General features: G+C 42.9%; 2 protein-coding genes across 4 annotated transcripts in view; both read right to left on the reverse strand.

The window, feature by feature from the left end:
* Positions 1–7,358: 7,358 nt before the first annotated feature.
* Positions 7,359–11,927, reverse strand: S1PR1 (sphingosine-1-phosphate receptor 1). The gene is made up of 2 exons (XM_026094293.2): positions 11,696–11,927; positions 7,359–10,129 (listed from the first exon to the last, which is right to left on the reverse strand). Exon 2 carries the CDS (start codon positions 10,033–10,035, stop codon positions 8,896–8,898), a length of 1,140 nt encoding a protein of 379 aa, XP_025950078.1. The 5' UTR covers positions 10,036–10,129; positions 11,696–11,927; the 3' UTR covers positions 7,359–8,895.
* A 5,644-nt stretch (positions 11,928–17,571) lies between these two features.
* LOC112979776 (uncharacterized oxidoreductase ZK1290.5-like) overlaps positions 17,572–22,753 on the reverse strand; it is a 53,037-nt gene continuing 47,855 nt past the window's right edge. For all 3 annotated transcript variants that reach the window (XM_064515835.1, XM_064515834.1, XM_026094204.2), the window contains one exon: positions 17,572–17,839. In XM_064515835.1, the coding sequence (XP_064371905.1) occupies positions 17,738–17,839 (102 nt within the window). In that variant the 3' untranslated portion in view covers positions 17,572–17,737. The remainder of the gene's footprint in view (positions 17,840–22,753) is intronic.

Genomic DNA, 22,753 nt, shown 5'->3' on the forward strand with positions numbered 1-22,753 from the left:
CTGAAGGTCAGGAATACACTTCTTTACTCTCTCTAAGCTCTCTCCTCGCTGCAGACAGCCTGTGCTGTAGACCTCTGGGGCTGAGGCAGGCTTTCAGGGCGGCACCCTGGGAGGCTCTGCCAGGCAGGTCCTCAGCCATGTCCTCAGGCAGCCAGAAGCAAGGTCGGTGCTGCTTCAGCTAAGTACGAAATCGAGCTTTCAAAAAAAAAATCATTTTATAAACAATCCAAGATTCGCAGTGAGCCAGGAATATTTCTAGTTGTTTTCATATTGCTCAGAAGCTCCCCATGTGTTGTTTCTACTGAGAATATAGAGAAATTGCCAGGAGGAGCTGGAGATTTTAAGGGGGAGGGAGAGAACACCCACATTGCTGCCACCTGGAGAGCAGCAGGCAGTTGGAGCCCGCAGCAAGGAAATCAGGTTTTGCTTTTTTGCAAGGGCACACCCATCCTTTCATCTCACCTTCTTCCTCGCCGCACTTTAAAGGCACTATCTATTTGAAGGTGGATGGTTTGATGCTTCAGGTGAAAGAATCAGTAAGAAATATAAGCATTTGAATAACCCCCACACACGAAAGAAAAAAAAGAAATGACTACCTACAAGCCTAGTTACCGCATGTAAATTATCACCTTTAAGTTTCAGGCTTAACACCCATTAACCGTACACTCATTGACGCCACAGCGGCATTTCACGTTTTCTAAGCGGTTGTTTTAACTCTCCGAGAGCTTCAAACGCCGGTTAGGGGCTGCGGCCCCCTCAGCGCCAACGGCCGCGCGACTCCCCTCGGCGGGGCGAGGCGGCTCGCGCCGCTCGGCGGGAAGCGCGGGAACGGCCCCGCCGCAACCGCCCTGTCCGGTGGCGGCCCCGGCCTCTGTGGCGCGGGGTAGCCTGGACCGAACCCCGCGATTCCTACTGCCTTGCCTCAGGACCAGTCAGACGTTTTAAACTTTACCTCTCCATTACAGCATGCTTAAAAAAAAAAAAAGTGTTTTCAGTTACTTTTTTTCCCTACTGCTGTGTTTTATCCGCGTGAGAGAGACCCGCCACGCCGCCGCCCGCCCTCGCAGGGGAGCGGCCGACCAGCGAGCGCAGCCCGGCTTCAAAGGCGCCCGCCCCGCGCCGCTCGGGTAAGCTCAGCCTCTGCCAACAAAACCGCCCAGACAAAACAACACAAGAGGGAAGCGCAGGGGAAGGGAAGCGCAGCGCAGGAAGGGCCTGGGCCGGGGAGACGGCAGGAAAGCCCAGGAGAGAGCAGGGACAGCGTAGAGGAAAAGGTGGTGGGGGGGGGGGTCGGGGGAGCGAAGCGGCCACAGGAGCGGGAGGGGTTTGAGTGGTCTCGAAAAGGGCCTCAAGAGGAGAAGAGGCTGGTTTTCGTCCCAAAATAAGCAACCCTGAGCCACTGCTAATCTTTTTAATGGCTGGGAGCCATTTTTCCCCTGGAGGTGATCTAGCGGCCTGCCCCTAGGGCCTGACGAGTGCTAGGGCGGCGGTGATTTACCTGCTGACTGCAGGCGGCTCGCGCCCAAACGCAAAATGGCTGCCGGAGCCGCGGGCGGCTGGGGCGGCGCCTCCGCGAGCGTTTAAATACGCCTTTCACATAACTCCTCTTTCCGTGTAGGAGGCGGCGTTAGTATTTGTGAGCAGATTTGGGGTGCTGTATTAAAGATGTCGGGTTCAAATACTGCAGTCATGTTAGTTAAACGAAGCAAACCGTTCTATTCTAAAACACTGAGGTATGTTGAGTGTACAAATATCAAAATTCAGATAAATTCTGATCTGAAATACTTGCCATGTTTTAATTAGCTCTGGTTTCCAAAGGCATAGTTTGCTTTCTGTCTTGAAGTTTAAACAGTTGTATTTCTCTATCATCCACTTCCATAACGTAGTTTGTAGGCCAGAATATTTTGTTTCCCGCTTCTCTGTGATGGGAAAAGGCTTTGCTCACTGAGCCTTTTATATTAGTTCATCCTATTAGAGCACCTCGCTTTGTTGTCCTTCTCTGAACCCTCTCTGAGGCCTCTGCATTTTTCAGCAGGTTTTTAGTGAAAAGCAGAACTTTGCGCTGTATCATTAAAGAATTCTGACTAGAGCCACTTTCACTGATGAATCATTACAAGTTAAAAGGTCCTGTATTACTCCACAGTTTCATTTGTACGGACAAGTTCCTCTCCCTGACAGCTCTATAAACTCTTACAAAATACTGTCACTTTAACATGAGAAATGGACAGCCTCTGATATGAAACTTAATCTTCTGGATTTCTTAAAGGAATATTTGCATGTGACATACAAAGTAGTACAAAAGCTGATAAGACACAACATGTACCGGATTTCTGATTTTCTAGAAAAAATAGAAAAAAAGAAAAGTTTTTAACACAGACTTGTAGTCTGTTTTGAAGTAATAGTTCATGCTAATGTAGAAGATTTCTTCAAAAGAAGAAATTCAAATTACCCTAATCAGAGAGAGAACCTGCACGCCAGCTACAAACTATTTAAACCAGCAGTAAAAGTGGGAGTTGCAGTGCAAATACAAAACATCTAAAAGGGAAATAGCTCAAATGTATTCGTTGTGCAACAGGCATCTAAGTGGACACCAGATTAGAAGAATCCGTTAGACCATGGTTATGTCTTCCCCGACAGCAAAAAAGATAATCATACAGACTTCAGTGAGTTGTTTTTCAATAATAGCTGCTCTTAAAAAATGTTTTCTTCAGCCAAGATCTCAATGTTTATTCCAACCATGAAGCTGGAGAGAGTTGTACATGCAGTGAGTGTTACTAAAAAACAAATTAATTTCCCACCCTATCGGAATTGTCATAGAGCAGCATGAGATCGTCACAGCACAAGAAGATACTTCAAGCAGCTGGGCACTAAATGAGCTGGGAGACCATCTACCATAGCCAAAATGCCACAGATGCCAACTTTTTGAATAGTACCACAAAATTAAAAATACTCACTTTTGAATGTCCTTGTGTATGTAGTTCTTTGCAGGAAGGTGAGAATTCGTGAGAATTTGCCCAGAGTTGCCCAGGAGAGAACTGCTGACCTGCAGTTAGAGTCCATAACTGAAAAGCCCCAACCTTGTGCCTTTGCTACCACAGAACTACCTCTACTACTGCCACTACAGCACCAATCCCATATTGTTCCTGAAGCCTGTTTTCTCACTCTGTATCACAATCCAGTTTGCACATCATGCTATTTGTTACTGTATTTTCTCTGCAACCACATGTATTCTATTTCCATTGCTTGTATCAATTTGTGTCCCACCTTCACATTATTCAACTGTAGGTGCTTCATATGGACATGAGATTGTATGAGATTGCTTATATGAGATAGTATCCCAGCAATTTATACCACAGTGTCTTGCTAAGTCAAGAAGTCTTGGCCCATGCAAAGCTTATCTGTGCTGAAGAGAGCAAAACTAGGTTTAGTAGTTCATTGTTGTAGTTTCAGGTGTCAGCTAGGATTCAAACCAAAAACTTTTCCCGGAGAGTGATAATGCTTTCATCAGTGATTTCATGGAGCCCAGAAGATAATTTTAACACAGTATTTATTCAGTTATTTCCCTCTAGCCTGTGATTTCAAAATGTGCATTAGTTATCAAAAATTATTCAGTCTGTATTTTGAGCCTGCTTTTAAGTGAGAGGAGTGATCATGAACAAGCATTGTAAATGTTGCATATGTATGCTGACACTAACTGGCTCTTGTCACCTGCTTTTCCAATGAGCCCTTTTGATATATAATTGTTGTACTATATATTTAAAAATGGATCTTCTCCAAGTGATCATTCATATAAGCTCAAAATCCATTTTAGCTGGCCTTCGTGCGAGGTTCCCATTATGTAATTACTAAACCAGTCTTAAATGTTCGCAGGAAGTTGACAGAGCTTTGTCAACTTTGCTGTAGCTTAGGACTTGTCAATGCCTGGAGAGGTCTTGAGTGTGGCTAATCTGATTTCCTGCCTTTTTGTACTATGAAGGTAATATTAGGAATTCTGAATACAGGAAAACAGTTACTGTTCAACTCCAATATAGTATTTTTCAGTATGGTAAGTGATCAGGCTATGCAGACCCCTCTGGGGTTTTGTTTGGAAAACGCTGCTTTGACACAGCACTCAGAATATGTAGATTAGTAGAACACACACAAGGAATATATCATCTTCTCCCTGCCCAGCCAGCCAGCAGCAAGGGTCATGGGAGACGATCCTTGACATGAAAATAATTCTCTTTAGTAAATCATGTAAGTCTATACAAATTATGTTCTCAGCTTTCCCCCGTAAAAAACATTTTTTCGTTAGTATCTCCATGTATCTCAGATGCTTGAGTTTCAGATCTCTAGACGTTTATTTCAGTATAAACCTCTTACTGCAACAAATCAGCTGTACCAACAGACTTGCATCCACCTCTTGTGTGCAAACTTGATTTGGTTACTGCCAGTTATTATAGAGACAGAATTTTAGAAAATGCCATGCCTAGAGCAATAATTAAAGGGGGAGCTCTCGACCCAATGCAATTCTTGCAGATTCCGTAAAAAGAAATAATGTTCTATCAGAATAAATTAGACCATAGAGAATGAAGAAATTCTTTCCATCTATAGATGCAAAGGTAGGATTAGAAAAGCTCATGAAAGCGTATAATGGGAACAGAACTTAGATGGATTTTTTTGTTCATTTGTTTCTTAAATCCTTGAAGGTTCAGTCATACAGTTTTCTGTTTTCCAAGAAAAAGAAGAGAAAAATATTAAAATGTAACAACATTATTCCTGGGGAATTTCAAAACCCCATAAATGATGATGCCTGTCTTTCGGGAGTTTCCAGAAATTCATAGGTAACAGACTTAGCATAGATCAATTCTAAGTGTCCACATTTTTGGATGCTTAGTCAATATGGCCCTTTTACAGCATTAGATAATACCTCAGTCCATATAAAATGCCATCAGTATTAGCGTCTTCCAGGCCAAATTACGAGTTAGGAAATGTCACAGTTGAGCAATCCCTGTAGCTTTTAGTTGGCAGAATAAGAAGAGGATGGATAACAGTATTTTTACCTTTCTGTTTCCTCTAGTTTTGGTACACTATACAGGAGGCCTAAGGTTTGTTCCTCTTTGTAACAGTTTTGATGCAACCTGTGTCCTAAAACGCCTAGTCTTTGGGGGATTTTGACTGCAGCCCTTCTGCTGCCCAGTATACATAGTGCTGTTTATACCTGGGCACTGGCATACCTATATTTAGGCAGTCACCAGGGGAGCAACAGACAGATTTTATGATCATTTTCTATCCCTGTGCAATTCCTGATACTGGAAGAACGCCTAGGAAAAAGAATATAAATCAAAGGACCAGGTCATTCCTGAGAATTCAGGCTATTTTATTTCATTTACAAATTTGGTATAATGTACCTTTTCAGTTCCCAGTTCATTTTCTCTGCCAGTTTGGCACATGGTCAACAAAAGGGCAAAGCTATATGCCCTCTCATTGCATACAGAAGGCACTGTAGCGCCTTGAAAGGGTGCTTTCTACATTACACATCACAAAACTGAGCACTGTGCATCTGGCCTAACCTGTTGATTTAGTATAATAGATTTCAGTGGTCAAGGAGTTGTAGAGTTCTCCTATAGGAAGCGAAGAGAGATACCAACAGCCTGACTTTCTTTCCGTCAGGAACCCTAACTTTTTATTATTATTATTGTCGTTGTTGTTATTATTATTATTATTATTATTCCCTGCCTGAAGCTTTTCTACATGCATAGATGTGGCCTGACCATGGAGGAAATGGATCTCAGTCATCTTGATCAAAAGCATAGGAAATGCTTCCCAGACTATGGCCTTTGCATTTTTTTTCTTCTATTGCATGAATTACTTTAGTGCTTTGAGCTACCTACCAAAATTGGGCTTCCATCAAACAAATGCGTAGTGGGAAAGAGTCATTTCCCCCCCAAAGGCTTGCCCTGCAATTAAACAAAGTAGATAAGAGAGGGATACAGCAACCAAGACAAAGAAGGGAAGTGACTAACCTGTTGGCTATCACCTACAGATACATAAAGGCTGATTGTCACGAGGGAACTGTGACATAGGCATCCTTGGACATGGCTCATCCCTTGTTATGTGATCTCCAGCCCATATGGGACAAACAACCTTAATGCCCTTAAGGCTTCAAGAGCAGAAAGGACCTAGTCCGAGGAGTCTTTTGAATAAAAACATTCCTACAAAGGCAGATCAGGGCTAAAATGAAGACCAAAACCCATGTCCCTATATCTTGCCTTTCTTTACTCACCAATAGTACTTTAAGGGCTTAACTTGGACTTTCGTAGTTTATATACTTTTGGTGCTCTGCATAGAAGTGATTTCAACCCTGGGCTAAAGTCATGCTTTCCCTTATGACTGTCAGTACCTTACATAAGCCATCACTGCCCAAATGACAGCCTGAGCCAAAGCAGACTTTATCTTTTGCACAAATACAGATTTGACATTTTTTCCAACGTTGCTCAGGACACTAATTAAAAGCCTAGGAAGTGAGCACACATGAAATCATTCCTTCCGTACAGGCAGACAGATGGAGAGAAATTCCAGCCTGTTTCCACTCTTTTGTCTTCAGGGCATTTTTGGAATTTCCTTCAGGAAGTGAGGTTATGACCTAAAGCCTTCCTCTGTGAGTAGGCTCTGGTTTCCCACAGTAAACCCTGCACAGTGATGACATACAGTACGAGAAGGTGAGGTTTATCTTTACACTCCAACTGCATCCTGTATAAGCTCCATGAGAGTTTAAAGTAATACCTAGAGAGAATGGCTGCAAGAGAGGAAATGGAAGTCAAACCTTTAGAAGAAGTAATACAGTACCTATTCAAATACACAGCCATATTCTTTCTTGGTGGGCCTAGTGAGGCTACAGCAATTACTTAACTGAGGCCACAGTTCCATATTTTGTAAACTTAAATGATGGTTGTAATAAACAAAATTTAAAACTGATGACTGATATTGGTGGTTGGATACTATTCTTTCACTTACTACACTCCAGGTGGTAGGGCAGAACTTACAGGTATCTAATTTTTCTTCTGTTTCTACTTTGTTGTTTATTGGAGAAAAATTGCTTGCCAACATGCTACTATTTAGATTCTTTTATTGGCATCTCATCAGTATAGCATATGTGGTGATGAAAAAAACATTCTAGCATTAATTTTGTATTCTACATGATCTTCTAAGTGGCATTATGCATCTATGTCTTACCTGGTCGGGAAGATCCCACAGAATAGGCTTAATCCAACGGGTACTGATATAAGAAATTCTTCTATTGACTTCTACTAACAAGAAACCAAACCCGTCGTGCAAGCCCATAATAGTACAAAACTATTAGTCTTGTGAAAACAGAATCTTTAAAAAAATCAGTTTATTAATGTTTAGAAGTCAATAAAGCTATGTGCAAATTGAACAATAAAAGTCAGAAACATTTTAAATACTATTTTTAAAACCAGAAAAAAAATCAGTTTAATTGCACTGGAAATCTTACTACAAAGGCAATATTTTTTATTTATTTATTTATTTTTTTACAAAAAACATTTCTAAGAATTGCCAATAACTGTAAATCAGTCAATTGCTCTCAGCTATCCCAGATATACCACTTTTGTTACAGTAATACTCTAGGTGCATGAAGTCTCCTGCATCTTTTTAAATTATTTACATTGTACACATTCAACCCCATTAGCACAGGTTAGAAAAACAGAGGAATAAAAATGATGCTGTAAAACAAATACATTCAATTTAATTAAAGGTACTTCTTCCATGAACTGATAAAATACAGACATCTTTGCTGAAATTATAAACGCTAATAAAATGTGCCAAACTGTGTATTGCATTTTATTATGGAAGTGCATTTATCTATAATCATTTCACTTAAACTTTCCTTTAATTTTTCTGAAACTCAAGGTATTCCTTTCAGATTTCCTGACTGATCTTTACCTTTGGAAATACTATGGACCTAACACTGAAATTACCCTTCAGTTTTTACTCAGGCAAAAATCTTACTATTGTCAATAGTATTCTATACTGTTAGATTTACTTTCAGTCATCTTAAAGAGAAATGACCTTTAGCTCTACCTTGCATTTGTCATGATAATGCAGTTTATTTACTAACAAGGCAATCAACGTATAGGGCCAAATGCTCCTCTGAGCTACTCCATAAAATTTGAAGCAGCCAACAGAATTGTATAAGTGAAAAGTAACTGCAGAGTCTGGCTCCTGGTCTTCAAATGTGATGTGGACTGTCAGCAAAATTTCACAGCTATGATCTTGCTAAATAAAACCCCAACAACTTTGGACTCTGCAAATAAAATCTTATTACTTAACTAAAAGCTCTGGAAAGTGATGCAAAATTACGGTTGTACATGGTCCAAATTGTATTTGTGTGATCTCTTTCCTTGCTATGTGCTAAACAAACACTTCTGACCAAGTATACCAGAGCCATCACTAAACTCAGTACAGAAGGATCTTTGTGTCAGTGGTTTGCTGCAAGTAAAGAAAAAATAACTTCACATTCTTCTCACAGGAAAAAAAAAAAAAAAATTCATTCTCCCTTTCTCTCCGCCCCCACTCTCTTTCTCTCACACGCACCAGGCATCATTTCACCAAGGCATCAGTCTTTCAGAGTTACTAAGGAGATTTCAGGATATGAATGCGCCTGACAATCCTGAGCTGCCTCAGTGAAAAGACAAAACATGCTCCAGGGAAAAAGATTTTCAAGCCAGAACAGTCTGTCCCATTTCTTGACCTCCAGCCTTGCAAGTGCACCGTTTGCCTCTCTATAACTAATGCTACTTGCTCACTTAGCCCAACGCTGCCATAGTGAGCAGGAGGCGTCCCGGCTGTCAGATTTCAGAGGAAAGGCTCTGAAACAGGCCCCCGTGGTTACGCCTAAGACGACGAGGTAACATTGCCTGAAGACATGATGGTTTCAGGACGGTCACCTTCCTCCTTCTGTGGGTGGGAGGAGTTGTCAGATTTGCTCCGGCTGAACTCCATCCCTCCGATGATCGGCCTCTTGAATTTGGTCCCAGAATCTGCAGGGGGACATTTGCAGCAGCACAGAATCTTGATGAAAGCCCTCCTCATTTCTTTGTTTGTTAAGGTATAGATGATAGGGTTCGTGGCTGAGTTGAGCACGGCCAGCACTAAGAAATACTCTGCTTTAAAGAGGATTGGGCAGGTTTTCACTTTGCACCCCACATCCAGTAAAAGCAGGATGAACAAAGGAGCCCAGCAGGCAATGAAGGCACTCAGGACTATAATCACTGTCTTGAGCAAAGCTAAGGACTTCTCTGAGCTCCTAGTAGCTTTGGTAATGTTTTTTCGAAACGTCAGCCTACGGCTCCTAGTCCTCACCATGGAATAGATCCTGCAATAGAGGACGACAATAGATAACAAAAGGCCGGTGAAAACTGTGGTGCAAAAGAGAATATAGTGCTTATGGTAGAGAGGCAGCACTGTGGAGCAGTTGGACAAGAGGCTGATGCAGTTCCAGCCCATAATCGGGAGTCCCCCCAGTATCACGGAGATAACCCAGCAAGCACTGATCAGCAAGAAGGAGCGAAAGCTGTTGCTGCCATTGTGGAGTTTCATCTTCAACATGGTGATATATCTCTCGATGGCAATGGCCAACAAGCTGAACACAGAAGCTGACAAGGCAACAAACATGCTGCCTTCTCTTACAAACCACTGGGAGGGGGTGAGGCTGTAAGTTTTGTGTCCAGAGAGCAGGAGATTGGCAGTGTAAGCCACCCCAGCCAGCAAGTCTGAAAGAGCCAAGTTCCCAATGAAATAGTACATGGGTCTGTGAAACTTCTTGGTTTTCCAGATGGTGAGCAAGACAAAAATGTTCTCTAAGATTATAAAGCAGCAAATGATAATAAAAACCACCGAAGTCACTTTTATTCCACTGTCCGCATTCTCATTTAGCTTTCCTGTGTAATTGTAATGCTCTTTGATGATATAGTTGACATCGATGTTGGCAAGGTTGCTGACGACCTTCAGCGGGGCGGTGGTGAGGGAGCTCATGGTGCCAGGCTGGGCGGCGCTTCCCGAGCGGCCGCCAGAGGGGGACGCCAAGAGCGAACCCGGCGGGCTCCGGGCAGCCTCACCAGCGGCAGCCCTGAAACGAGAGGCGCAAACCAACCCCAGAGTTAAACGAAGGCAGGCAAGCAAAGAAACAACAGTGTAAGACAATCTGCTAATTTAATTGTACGTCAGACCCCGGGGTGTAATCACAAAGGAATTAGTTTCATTCACCTGTTAACATGTTAACATTTTAAAAGGTGGTTGGGCATATTAAACAGGTAAAGTTAATACGATGAAAAGGTCCTGTCATGCAGAAATGCACAAAAAGGCAGGAGTCAGCAGGGCCTGGACTTCTTCCGATGTGAAAGATCTCAAAGCTCTCCAAAAATAAGTTCTAGTATACCTTTTTCTTCAGTAGGAAACACTACATACACAGCAGCAGAGATTTAGAAAGTGAAAAGGCTCGATTTGTTTTAAATGCAAATACATGGAAGCCTGTAAAGAAATTACTTGACAGGAGACTGGTATTCTCCATTAATAACATCTATGTTTTGGAGGGGGGTAATTATGCAATTTACTGATGCCATCTTCTGCAGTGATGAAGGTGATTCACTGATGTATATAAGCAAGAAATCAACTCAAAGCTGTAAACAGGAAAGGTGCCCATACTTCTGTTCAGCAAGCGTCTGCTTTTACAAAGCCGCATAAAAGTTAGAAAGTTGAGAAGAGTAAGTTAGCTTGCAAACATACGCTCTGGGTCTTGAAGAATAGCAGAAAATACTTTGCATTTGAAATAGTTAGCATTGCAAGCTTTTGAAATGGGCATTTCTAAGGACTGCAGATACAGAGGAAACTGCCTTTTCATATAAGCGTTTTTTAGTGGACATCTAAAAAGAATTAAACACATGAAATGATGCAAAGGAAGGAGGACAGGGAGAGCTGATGAATTATAACCTAAGGGCAAAGCCAGAGGTGCGAGGCCAGCGGGCACGGCTTCCCGCACGGCTCCCAGGTGCCTGCCGCTCAGCGGCGCCGGGCTCCTGCCCGCACCGCTGCCGGGCTCCAGTCTGCCCCGCTCCTGCACTGATCCTGCCCCGCACCGCTGCCGGGCTCCAGTCTGCCCCGCTCCTGCACTGATCCTGCCCCGCACCGCTGCCGGGCTCCAGTCTGCCCCGCTCCTGCACTGATCCTGCCCCGCACCGCTGCCGGGCTCCAGTCTGCCCCGCTCCTGCACCGCTCCTGGACTCGTCTGCACCGCTCCTGCCCCGCACCGTTGCCGGGCTCCAGTCTGCCCCGCTCCTGCTCCGCACCGCTCCTGCACCGCTCCTGGGCTCCAGTCTGCCCCGCTCCTGCACTGATCCTGCTCCACACCGCTGCCTGGCTCCAGTCTGCACCGCTCCTGCTCCGCACCGTTCCCAGGCTCCAGTCTGCCCCGCTGCTGCCCCGCACCGCTCTTGCCCCGCACCGTTCCCAGGCTCCAGTCTGCCCCGCTCCTGGGGTCCAGCCCGCACCACCTGCGCCGGACGCGGCATGCGAGCCGGGCACGACCGTCCCCGACGGCCCCCGCTGACCCTCGCCTTTTTCGTGAGCATCCCGCGGCGGTGCTCGCCGAGGAGAAGCACCGCGCTGCCCCCGGCCCCGCGGGGCCCCCGCTCCTTACCTTGCTCGGGCGCGGCGCGCAGCCCGCAGCGGCCCCCCGCATCTTGCGTGCCCGCGGAGCAGCTCCCGCGGCCGGACACGCTCCCGCGGTTTTAATGGTCCTGCAGCCGCTGCTCTCCTCCCCGTTTCCGACTGTTCTCCTCTAACTCCTCCCTGCGCGGCTCTCCGCGGCGCGGAGGCGCGGCTCGTGTTTGGGACCTGCCAGCCCAGCCCAGCCCAGCCCGGGCCGCGCCGCCCTCGCCGCCGCGGTGCCCCCGGCCGCCCGGCCCGGCCCGGCCCGGCCCTCCCCCTGCGGCTCCGGCCGCCGGCAAGGGAGCAGCCCCGCGCAGCCCGCTCTGCGGCGGCGCCTTCGGATCCCGGCGAGCCTGGGGGAGACAGGGGCTCCCAGAGGAAAAGCCCGGAAAAGGCGTGACGCGGGGCAGCTCCCGCCGTCGGACGCGCTCACCTCAGCCTCCTCCCCGTGCCCTGCCTGGGTGCCGCGGCGGGAGGGTGGCACCCCCGCCGCCTCCCCCCCGCTCCAGCCGGGCACGGCCCCGGCCCCGGCCCCAAGCGGCTCCCCGAGTTGAGCGGCGGCGCGCCGGGGGACCCCGCCGCCCCCTGCCCCGGCCCGGCACAGCCCGGCCCGGCCCGGCGTGTCGCCTCCCGCGGGGACCCCCAGGGGCTCCCCGGGGCCGGCGGCTCTCCTCGCTCCCCCACCCTACGGAGGCCAGCGGCTCCAAACCGGGCCCTGCCGTGGTGGGGGCAAAGGCTGGCATCTCTTCTGCCGGTTTTTCTTCTCTTCTCCTGAGCGTGGGCACAGCAGGGAGAACACCAGCAGTTACCCTGCGTGTCGCCTCAGACCCATCTCAGGCTGCACTTCGTAAGTGATACTTAAGTAAAGACTTGAAAGAGGTTGTCACCACTCTTTTCACCTTACCAAGCTCGGGGCCTTGCTGAGGTGCGCTTTTGTCCTGGCAGGCCCGGCGGCTGCAGGAGCCACCGCGGGGGGAGTCACCGTCGCTTGTGGCCTGCCGCTGCGGCAGCACTGGGTAACGCCAGCAGCCTCCTCGCCCAGCGCGCACCAGCCTGACGGGGAAGGGCCAGTGCCGGCCAGCACGGCGGGAAGGCCCGAGTGAGCACTGGCACATGGTTCATCGGGGGACTTAGGTCATTGCTTCCTTCCAGGCTCATGCCAACCACCTTATACCACCATCAGTCACTTACCTCCATGTGCTGGTGTTCCCACATGAAAAAAAAAGATCTTGAATGTTCAGAAAAGTCTGCAGTATTCCTGAATTTTGAAAATATTCAGACAACAAATATTTTAAATTCATTTTAAAAAACAAAATTGGCCATGGCAGCTACCTACCCTGATAATGGTGGTATTATACAGAGACAGAAAAAGATAAGGAAGTGGGTTTATGTTTTAAAATTCCTTCTTTCTTTAAACTTTTACAAGAAAAAAAACACTACAGTGTATGTGAAGTGGTGACTGTGTTGGTAATCTACAGTTGCTCTTACTGCAGAAGTGTTCCTCTTCCTTCCTTGCTCTGTTCTCTTTAACCCCACCTCAAATTGAAATGCAAAAGAATATCACAATAGACAACAGCTTAATATAGGAGGACGTTTAGTTCAGGGCATCACACAATTCAACTAGCAATAGCAATTGTTATGGGGAAGCAGCTTTTCTTTCTGAAAGATGGTAAGAGCAACTCTACTCTCAGGAAGAGTCCTTTACTTATTTATGCTTATAGTCATGTTTCAATTGCTCCACACCTCTCCCAGAATGACTCAGATAAATTACGCTGCCAAATAGACATTCACCCTTCCACCACAAAACTAGAAACTCGAAAAGATGTTTTGCCTCCTGAGAGCCTGGAGGAAAATACAGTCGTTAAATTACAACTGTCAGAAAAGGCACATAAGATAAATCATGCTTGAGGTTGACACATGCATCCCCTGCAACTGCCTGACATACCCTAGATATTTCAAGCTCTCCCCCTTTATTTAGCTAATGTATAGAAAATACTAAATAGAAGTGCATTCATCAGGCGCTTTCCTCTAGGAAATCATTCCTATATAATTTTAAGCAAAAGAAATATATTAAAGTAACATGCTTTAATTAAAGGGTAGCATGACTCAGGGTTTCAGTAATCAGATATACAAGTTTTCATGTTTAGGTCACTGAGTAGCCAGCTGAGAGGGCTCTAATGCAGAGCTGTGACCAGCTAATTACTTGTCACAGGCTGTGTGAGCAATTTCAGTTCCACTCCAAACAGCTGGATATTTGTATCACAAAAAGCATTGTGAAACGTAGATGACCAATCACTTTTATAGCTGTGTTGACATCTTAGCAGAGAGGAAACTGAAATATTCCCTCACCTTTCTCAGGCAATGAAACCAAATCACTTGACTTTGTAGTGATCGACATTTAAAAGCTCAGAGATGGTATCTTAGTGTGGCTCACCAGCACAGATCATAGCCTCCTCACAAGGGGCGTAAATTCAGGCTTTTCCAGCCAACTCTACCAAGATACACTGATAAATACTTAGGGAGGTGATTTACATTGGGATCATACTCCATCCCAGTTAACAGAATAAGTATTCTTCTCATAGTATCTTCCTAAACCTAAAATGAGTGCCAGCTCCAGCATTAAGGAATCTTTTACCTCTACAGATACACTACAGAAATCCAGGGTTATATAGCTCATTTGAAAATTCTGCTCTGAAATTGCCTATGTTCAGAGTAAGGAGAAAGAACAACATAATGTTATTCATACATCAGTTCAGAATAACCAGAAAGCACCTTTCAGTGGAATGCAAAAGGGAAGACTGTGCACGTTCATGACCTGGGACTTTACTTGGGTTAACTGGCTAAAAAAAGTTTATGCAGTAAGTCCATAAGCGTGAAGTGGCAGATGATTTTTTTTTTTTTTTTACACGGATATTGAATGTCTATATGCTCTTAGCTACTTGAGTTTCTGGGACCGACAGAAGATCACGTTTTAGGGTCCGGCACCAAATACGAACCAACCAACCAAACAACAGTGACTGCCTGTAATAACCAAAGTTCTTGTGTAACATTCTATCTGAGAATTTCAGAAACTTGGCTAGTGGCAGGTGATGCCAGATCACCCAGGTAAGAGGCCTAAATTTGAGCTTTAGTGTCTTAATCAAAGCCACACAAATTGATAGAACACTGATCATTTTATACCAGTGAAGCCAAAGAAAACTATGAAAAGAATAAACTGTCCTATGGAAGAAGAAAAAAAAAGAAACAATCCCTTTCAGATTACAGAATTCTTCATAGAAGACTTCACTCTGTTAGTATGACTTGATCGACACACATTCATCCAACTGGAATTAGCAGTAATATAGTCCAGAAATTTCAGAATACTTTACAAAGAGATCTTTTAAAAAGAAACTAAAGGACCTTAAAATAAATGTAAATGAAAAATTTTCCCTCCAGCACAACACACTGTAACTCTTGGCTGAGAAAAAGGATATTACACAGTCTTGCAGGAAAGTGCTTTGACTTTGTCAGAAAAGAAGTTGCAGACTGGGGTATTCCCAAAGCTTGCGTAGTAATAGATCTGTTACAATTAGTATTCCACAAGTCATGTCTCTGGCATCATCAGAAGATAGTGCTCATAGTACCTGCATTACTGGACAAATCACAACTGCATCAGAGGAGGGTCTGATCATTATCCATCTTCAAAGGTGACAGAAAACCCCTGCAAGACAGATTTGCACAGGATTTTACTTCAACACAAGACATCTATGTGCCTTCACAAATCTTAATCTATATATGCAAAAAGTACTTTTATTCATCCAGACATAAGCGAGGCCATAAACCAGAGCCATTCCTCCCTGATGTGCCAGGGCCAAGACACAACGACCCTTGACCAGTACAACCAGAAAGGCTTCCTTCGCTGAGAAAGAGCACAAAGAGCGGCCGGTGGAATCCCCCCAAAATCATGTGACTAGAAGAAATGCAAATAACCATACAGAAGTGAGGCATTACTCCAGATTCAGATTTCTCCTGGAATCTGGAACAAATATACCTTATTTTGAATATTTTTTTCAAGATCTGCTTCACACAATTAAGAATACAATGCAGTTCTCATTACACAGCATAGTGTCTAAATACCTAGGCTGCAGTTCCTTACCGAGATACCAGAACTAACTTTTAAATTAACCTGAGCCCTAGATAATGTGGCATAAATTAGTGCAAACAGAGTGCTAAGCCATTGCATTTGTACCACCTCTAATACCAAACAAGCTTGTTAGAATTAGCTTGAGTATAACGTTACACACTGTTTTGTTAAGCAGTAAAGACACGATCTTGTGAAATAGACCATCTATGTCCTTTCTCCAGCTATTTTTTATCTGAAAGCCAGTTAAATTCTTAAAACTAAAAGATTCTGGGTCCAGTACTGTTCAACTTACTCACCAGTGACCTGGATGATGGGACAGAGCACACCCTCAGCAAGTTCGCTGATGATACAAAACTGGCAGGAGTGGCTGATACCCCAGAAGGCTGTGCTGCTCTTCAGAGGGACCTCGACAGGCTGGAGAGATGGGCAGAGAGGAACCTCGTGGAGTTCAGAGGGAAGTGCAAAGTTCTGCACCTAGGGAGGAACAACCCGATGCACCAGTACAGGCTGGGGGCTGACCTGCTGGAAAGAAGCTTTATGGAGAAGGACCTGGGGGTCCTGGTAGACAACAAGTTGACCATGAGCCAAAAACGTGCCCTTGCGGCCAAGAAGGCCAATTGTATTCTGGGTTGCATTATAGCTTTGCCAGCAGGTCAAGGGAGGTCATCCTCCCCCTCTACTCAGCCCTGGTGAGGCTGCATCTGGAGTACCATGTCCACTTTTGGGCTGCCCAACACAAGAGAGACATGGAGCTACTGGAGTGAGTCCAGTGGAAGGCTACTAAGATGAAGGGACTGGAGCATCTCTCCTAGGAAGAAAGGCTGAGAGAGCTGGGCCTGTCCAGCCTGAGAAGAAAAGACAGAAGGGAGATCTTATCACCGTGTACAAGTATCAGAAGGGTGGGTGTAGAGAGGATGAGGCCAGGCTCTTTTCAGTGGTGCCCAGCAATAGGACGAGAGGCAAAGGTCACGAACTGAAACACAGGAAGCTCCATCTGAGCATGAGGAAAAACTTGTCTACTGTGAGGGTGACTGAGCACTGGAACAGGTTGCCCAGAGAGGTTGTGGAATCTCCATCCTTGGAGATACTCAGAAGCCATCTGGACACAATCCTGGGCAATGTGCTCTAGGTGACCTTGCTTGAGCAAGGGGGTTGGAAGGGACCTCTGGAGATCATCTAGTCCAACCTCAACCAGTCTGTGATTCTGTGATAATAGAGCAGTGGTGATACCTGCAGAAAGCACATATAGAAATGCCAAGTACTGTCAATCTGTTTAAGATAAGAATACTATGAATTTGTGCAGAAATAAATTAAGCAAAAGTTAATTTTACTTGCAATGGAAGACAGCTAAAGGAAAAAACAAAAACCAAACTCAAGTGATGTCAGGACTTCTCTTCACAGAAATCTAAGTACCTAGACACACACATAAGTTTCTGCTAGGATTTTCAAAAGGACAAAAATACCTACTTATTCCTACTGGTGTTTGTCACTTAACTTTTTTTTTAACTGTTCTGCACATTTTACCATGCTCCTATCTATGTCATTAAGTACTTAATACCCATTAAAATCTGCCTGTCAGGAAAAAACCTAATTCGTTCAAATGAATTCAAATGACAGCTTAAATGAAATAGACCCAGGTAGAAGAAACTTAATTAGAATATTGCTCAATCTATATGGGAAGAATATTCCATAAAGCTCTGGAAAAGCAGAAAAAATGTTAAAAGCAAGCAAGAAACATGAGAAAAGAGGAAACAAAATAATTTTATTAATTTTTAACATAATAGTAAATCTAAGCCATTGACAGGAGGTCTGAGTACCCAAGAGAACCATTTAGATTTACTGTTTAGTTTAAAATGAATTAATGTTTCAGTTCCACCACTTCTGAGTTTAGAACAATCTGGTTTGAAATTATTCTTTCCACCGTGGATAGGTTAGATAAATTAATTTTCTGTTGATATTCATGGTGTTCAAAAATTCCGTATCTTCTTCCCTCAGATGAAAATCAAAAACCTGGTTTGGAGAAAAAGAGTGATGAAAACATTGCTGAAAATGAAAACAAGACTAGAGCACATGCATACATGCTTAGTATTAGCATTTTCTAATTTAGAAAATGTTTTCATTTTAAGTACTGAATATTTATCAATTAATTATTTATTGAATGGACCATTATTTTTAAATGTTATTGTAACAAGTCTGACATATTTGGTTTTTGTGAGGATTTGTATTTTATTTTTAGATCAGTAAGCTGAACATAACATTAGGAGAAGTTTAATTCCAAGTGGAAAGAATTGAAGGAGTTCAGAAAGTGACCCGAAATAGTTTTATTGGAAAACCTTGCTCCCAAAACCATAAGCAACTTTAATACAGCTAATCATGATGCATCTTCTTTGGTATGTATTAAAATATAGGAGAAGTTCCATAGTGATGAAACTGTATAGGCCAGCATTATTAAAAGTGTATGAGAAAGCTTTTTGAAAACTTTTTTTTTATTCTAATCATATAGAGCACACAAAAGTCCTACTGTACACTTTCTGCTAGGACAAACTAAAGACATGAATGGACACAATAACTGATCTTAACATGCTATTCTGAAGTAACAGCAATCTTAGCTGAAAAGTCTGCCATTATTTGGCAGATCATAGATATTACTTATGTGTATTACTGAGGACAAAAACAGTAAAATAACCATTTCCTGATGTGATAATCTTCCAGACTAATCAAAATGTATATACATCTTGATTCTAATTATTATTTCTGATAATCATGCAAAATCTCACAGATCATGGGATAAAAACAGACACTTGCTGTTTCATTAATATAGAGATTTTTTTGTTTGTTTGTTTACATCAGGGAAGTCAATTTATACCATAGTATATGACCATCACAGCTATACTTCATGGATTAATCTTTCACCACCCTCAAACTGCACCTAAACTCAGTGACTTACCCTAAATTCAGCTTGGCAACAATATACTTATTCCTTTAACAGGATGAATCCAGGTCACAGAGAACCATTAGGAAAGAATGAGTTCACAGAGAAAAGAAAACAGCAATCTCTGCTCTTCTTGCTACCACGAAACTGTAAAAGTAATAGTAGCCCCCCTACACACACACACATTTCACAGCCAAGTTATGAATTTAACACCAGTTCATTATTTTGGAATTGTGAAGCCTCAGCTAAAAAGTCATGGAAATCTATTTTGCTGGAAGGAAAGAAGGTTGGGGGGGGTGGGGAAGCAACCATCAATAGGATGATATCCTGCCAACACACTCCTGCATATCCTTTTAGTAGTTCAGCCACGGAACAGTTCTTAAAGGGCACTGGCTAGCAGAGCCCTTAGCAAGATCATAAATAATTCTTGTAGGGCACAACTGCCTTTACTACAAAAGCCTGATGCAGGGAACCACTATCTCATGCAAAAAACATGTTACAGCCAATAAAGCAGTGAAGTGGTTTACATAGGTGATTGAGATCTGGTACCAATGGATGTCTGCAAGCTTGCTTAGAGAAGTACATGCCCTAATGTTGGCCATGTCTAACAGAGTTAGAGTGATACAGGTTATACCACAGGGAAGTAGCATCAACATCACTGATTCAAATTCATCTCAGGCTTTGTGCTCCTTTGCATTTCAGTGGGTAATGCGTAGTTTTGGAGACAGTGCTCATGCTTTGGTTCCTTAGAAACTCATAACTATTCTATAATGCCTGGTAGCTGTAATTAGGTCTGTGTGATGCTGCAGAGAGACAAGTGGCCACTGAATAAAGACAAATAGTAAGGCTGCAACATATATATCATAAATATTACATAGGCTCACTACAAGGCAGTGCAAATGCTTCAAATTCTCTCTCAGAAGTACAGACGTTTTAAGGGAGATTGCAAAAAGTGCCAAAAATTAAGTACAAAAAAGACTCCCAGCACAGCAACAGAAAGAATTGCCAGTAAGTTGGCTTATTTTTTATTTTTACCCAACGCACTATAGCTACAGCTGCGTTCCTCAGAGCTTCCAGGCTTTGGAAGCGGGGTAGTAAGGTGGGCAGAGTTAACCACTTGGATTCAATTAGTGGCAGCAAGTGCAACTCCATCTTAGTCCCCACTTTTGCAAACATGAGGTTGATGTCAGCTTTCCTGTCAAAATATTTCTGCACTGCTATTTTAAAAGCAAATCAACTGGCGTTAACCACAGTGTAAAAAGAGCGGTGGATACATTTCAGTCTACTTCACTTAGAGGGTTTGTGAACTTACTACTACTATAGTTTCCTTATTACATATATTAGTCAGAAAAATAACATACTTGTCTTCAAATTTACATTGGGGGACAGATACTGTAGAAACACTTCTGCGGCCTGATAAAAAAAAATTCTTCAAGTATGCACTTTACAAAGCCATTGCCATTATTTATCAGTTAAAGGTTCTTAGGTGCCTTTATCGCCAGTAAAATAAAAGATGAAATTCATAAATACACAAATATCCTCAAAAAGGAGAGAGGGAGCCACTCAAAATCAGACAGGAAGCTACTTGGCTGCACAAAAAGTGGCCTCACCCTTTCCACTGACTTTGTTTATTTTTTTCCTTTCCTTATTTGTTTCAAAAGAGTTTCCATTCCACTAACAATCACAGTGCTCCTGCAAAGGCGGCTGACTGCACTTAGGTGGATAATACTGATAAATTTTATCTTATTTAAAATAATGATTTATCTTAACTAGAGGGGGCTGCCCTCATAAGTCATGACCATAAATAATCTATATAACATGGAGGAAAAAGTGCCATAGATTTTTCAGCTGTAGTTCCTTGTCCTATTGGCAAGATGATGGTTACTGTGATAAAATGGATATTTTGCTGTATCTTAACAAATGTCATTGTAGAAAGGTAGAAAAGCTTTCTCTTTAGAGAAAGCTTGTATTATGCAAGTAAGGACAGGAGGAGAAATTTCAGCCCTGGAGAAGAACATGCATGGTATCTTTCAAAAAATTCACTTGAAAGATGAAATCCTAAGTTTTTTTTTTAAAAAAAAAAAAAAAAAAAGAAGAAGAAGGAAAGTCTTGAAAATGAGCACCTCCAGGGTACTGATCAAAGGAAGAAATAAAAAAGTTAAAACTTCCTGGTTTTGTATGTTCAGCACTTTTACATGGCATCGGTCTTCTAGGTTCTCCTCCTATTAGAGGACATCACTCTTCACTGCCAACCCTAAATCTCATCGACTGTTCACCTTCTGATTGCTTATTGCCTTATTTTTTTATATTATGATCAAGTTTGTAGGTACTTTAGAAAATTTGATTTAGAAGACTTAATGTGGACTTACTATTCTGCAGCAGCCTTTGTTTAAAAGGAAACTGTCTTCCACATTTATAATATCAATTTAGTTGTAGAGAGGAGTATAAAATATGAACCCACTGAGTTAGTCTTTCCCTGAGCAACCTGATCAAAACCGAAAGAGGATTTGCTCAGGGCTTCTAAAGCAGCACAGTGTAAAACTTCTGAAAGCTGTATTCAAACGAAAGCAAGCTACAACAGTAAGATGCATTATATTGCAAGCAGACAGGCGATAACAGGATTCCAGGCTCTTGGGGGAGTTGCAGCTTCTAGCTGAAAACAATGGTGGTGACTAGTGATGGCACAATGTGCGAAGCAGCACAGCACACCTGGGAGATAGATAACATGGGTCAGCTGAGTCTTAGCAATTAAAAAGCTCATATTAGCTCAAACTACACTCAGCTTTCTACATAGTTATTCCTTGAAAGTTAACTCTTATTTCCATATATTGGAAATACGGAATATTTCCATAATTCTAAAGCCACTACCAGGTAACAAAAGAACTACTGGGGAAAAAAATATTTTTTAAAAAAAGCCACCCTGGAAAAAAAATCCTGAAACAACAATAATTAAGTCTGAAGATAGTTAGAAAAGTGACTAAAATTGGACAAATAATTGGACTAAGACTGTAACTTTCCATAACCATTCCACAACAGTGATACTGTCTCTATCTGATCATACCTTCCATTACTTTTGTACTGCTTGGATATAATGTAGATCTGATAACATGGTGGCTTGACCTCCTAGCAAAAGCAGTTGCAAAAGCAAGAGTAAAATACCTTTGACAGAGGGAAAAATGAAATACAACAATGAGTTAGGAAGTCATCCTCGCTGTAACCTATAGTCATCTATATGGGGGAATCGGAATGAAAATCTAGTTTAGTTCTGTTTAGCTCAGAACAGGGAGGCAATCAGGCAGAAACAAGTGCAGGAAAATGAGAGCTGTTCAGGCTAATACGGGACATCCAAACATGTAGTTAGTCTTAATTAATAGTGTCCTGGTAATATTGAAGCAAAAATTTGCTAGCTTACATAGAAGTTTGTTTCACTTCATATGCATCATTTACACATGAAAAGGGGATAGTATGTTGACATGATAATTGCTTCTTTAGAGAGAACTAGAGGTAAAACTCCAAATTCTCTTCTGTAGTTTCTGAAATAGTCTTCACTGGCAAAAAACACTTTGGGTGAATACTAGGCAAATGATTCACTGTGCTCTGAATTCTGACACGTTGTACAGAAGCAAAAGCACGACAGCATAAGCACTGTATTTTTGTCCCACTGCTAAAATCTAAGCAAACTATTACACTAGGGTATTGTCCTATAAAATGACTTTTCAGAAGAATTACCTGATACCCAGAGGTAGAAAGCTTTATTTGTGTGCATTTCAGAGTTTATCATCGTTTTTTGTAAATGCTACAAAACCCTAAAAATGACCTTAATTTTATAAATATGTCTTACTTTTTGGAAATATTGGACCCTTCATCACACCAGTTAAGCCAGATACATTGCAACTTTTACACATCTAAACTTGCATTCCCAGATATCAAAGCACCCCAAACTTCAGGGCACATTTGAAAAGCTGGACAATAATCTCTACTGTGTAAACTGC

Source organism: Dromaius novaehollandiae, chromosome 8, assembly GCF_036370855.1.
Source record: "Dromaius novaehollandiae isolate bDroNov1 chromosome 8, bDroNov1.hap1, whole genome shotgun sequence".
NCBI classification, from domain to species: domain Eukaryota; kingdom Metazoa; phylum Chordata; class Aves; order Casuariiformes; family Dromaiidae; genus Dromaius; species Dromaius novaehollandiae.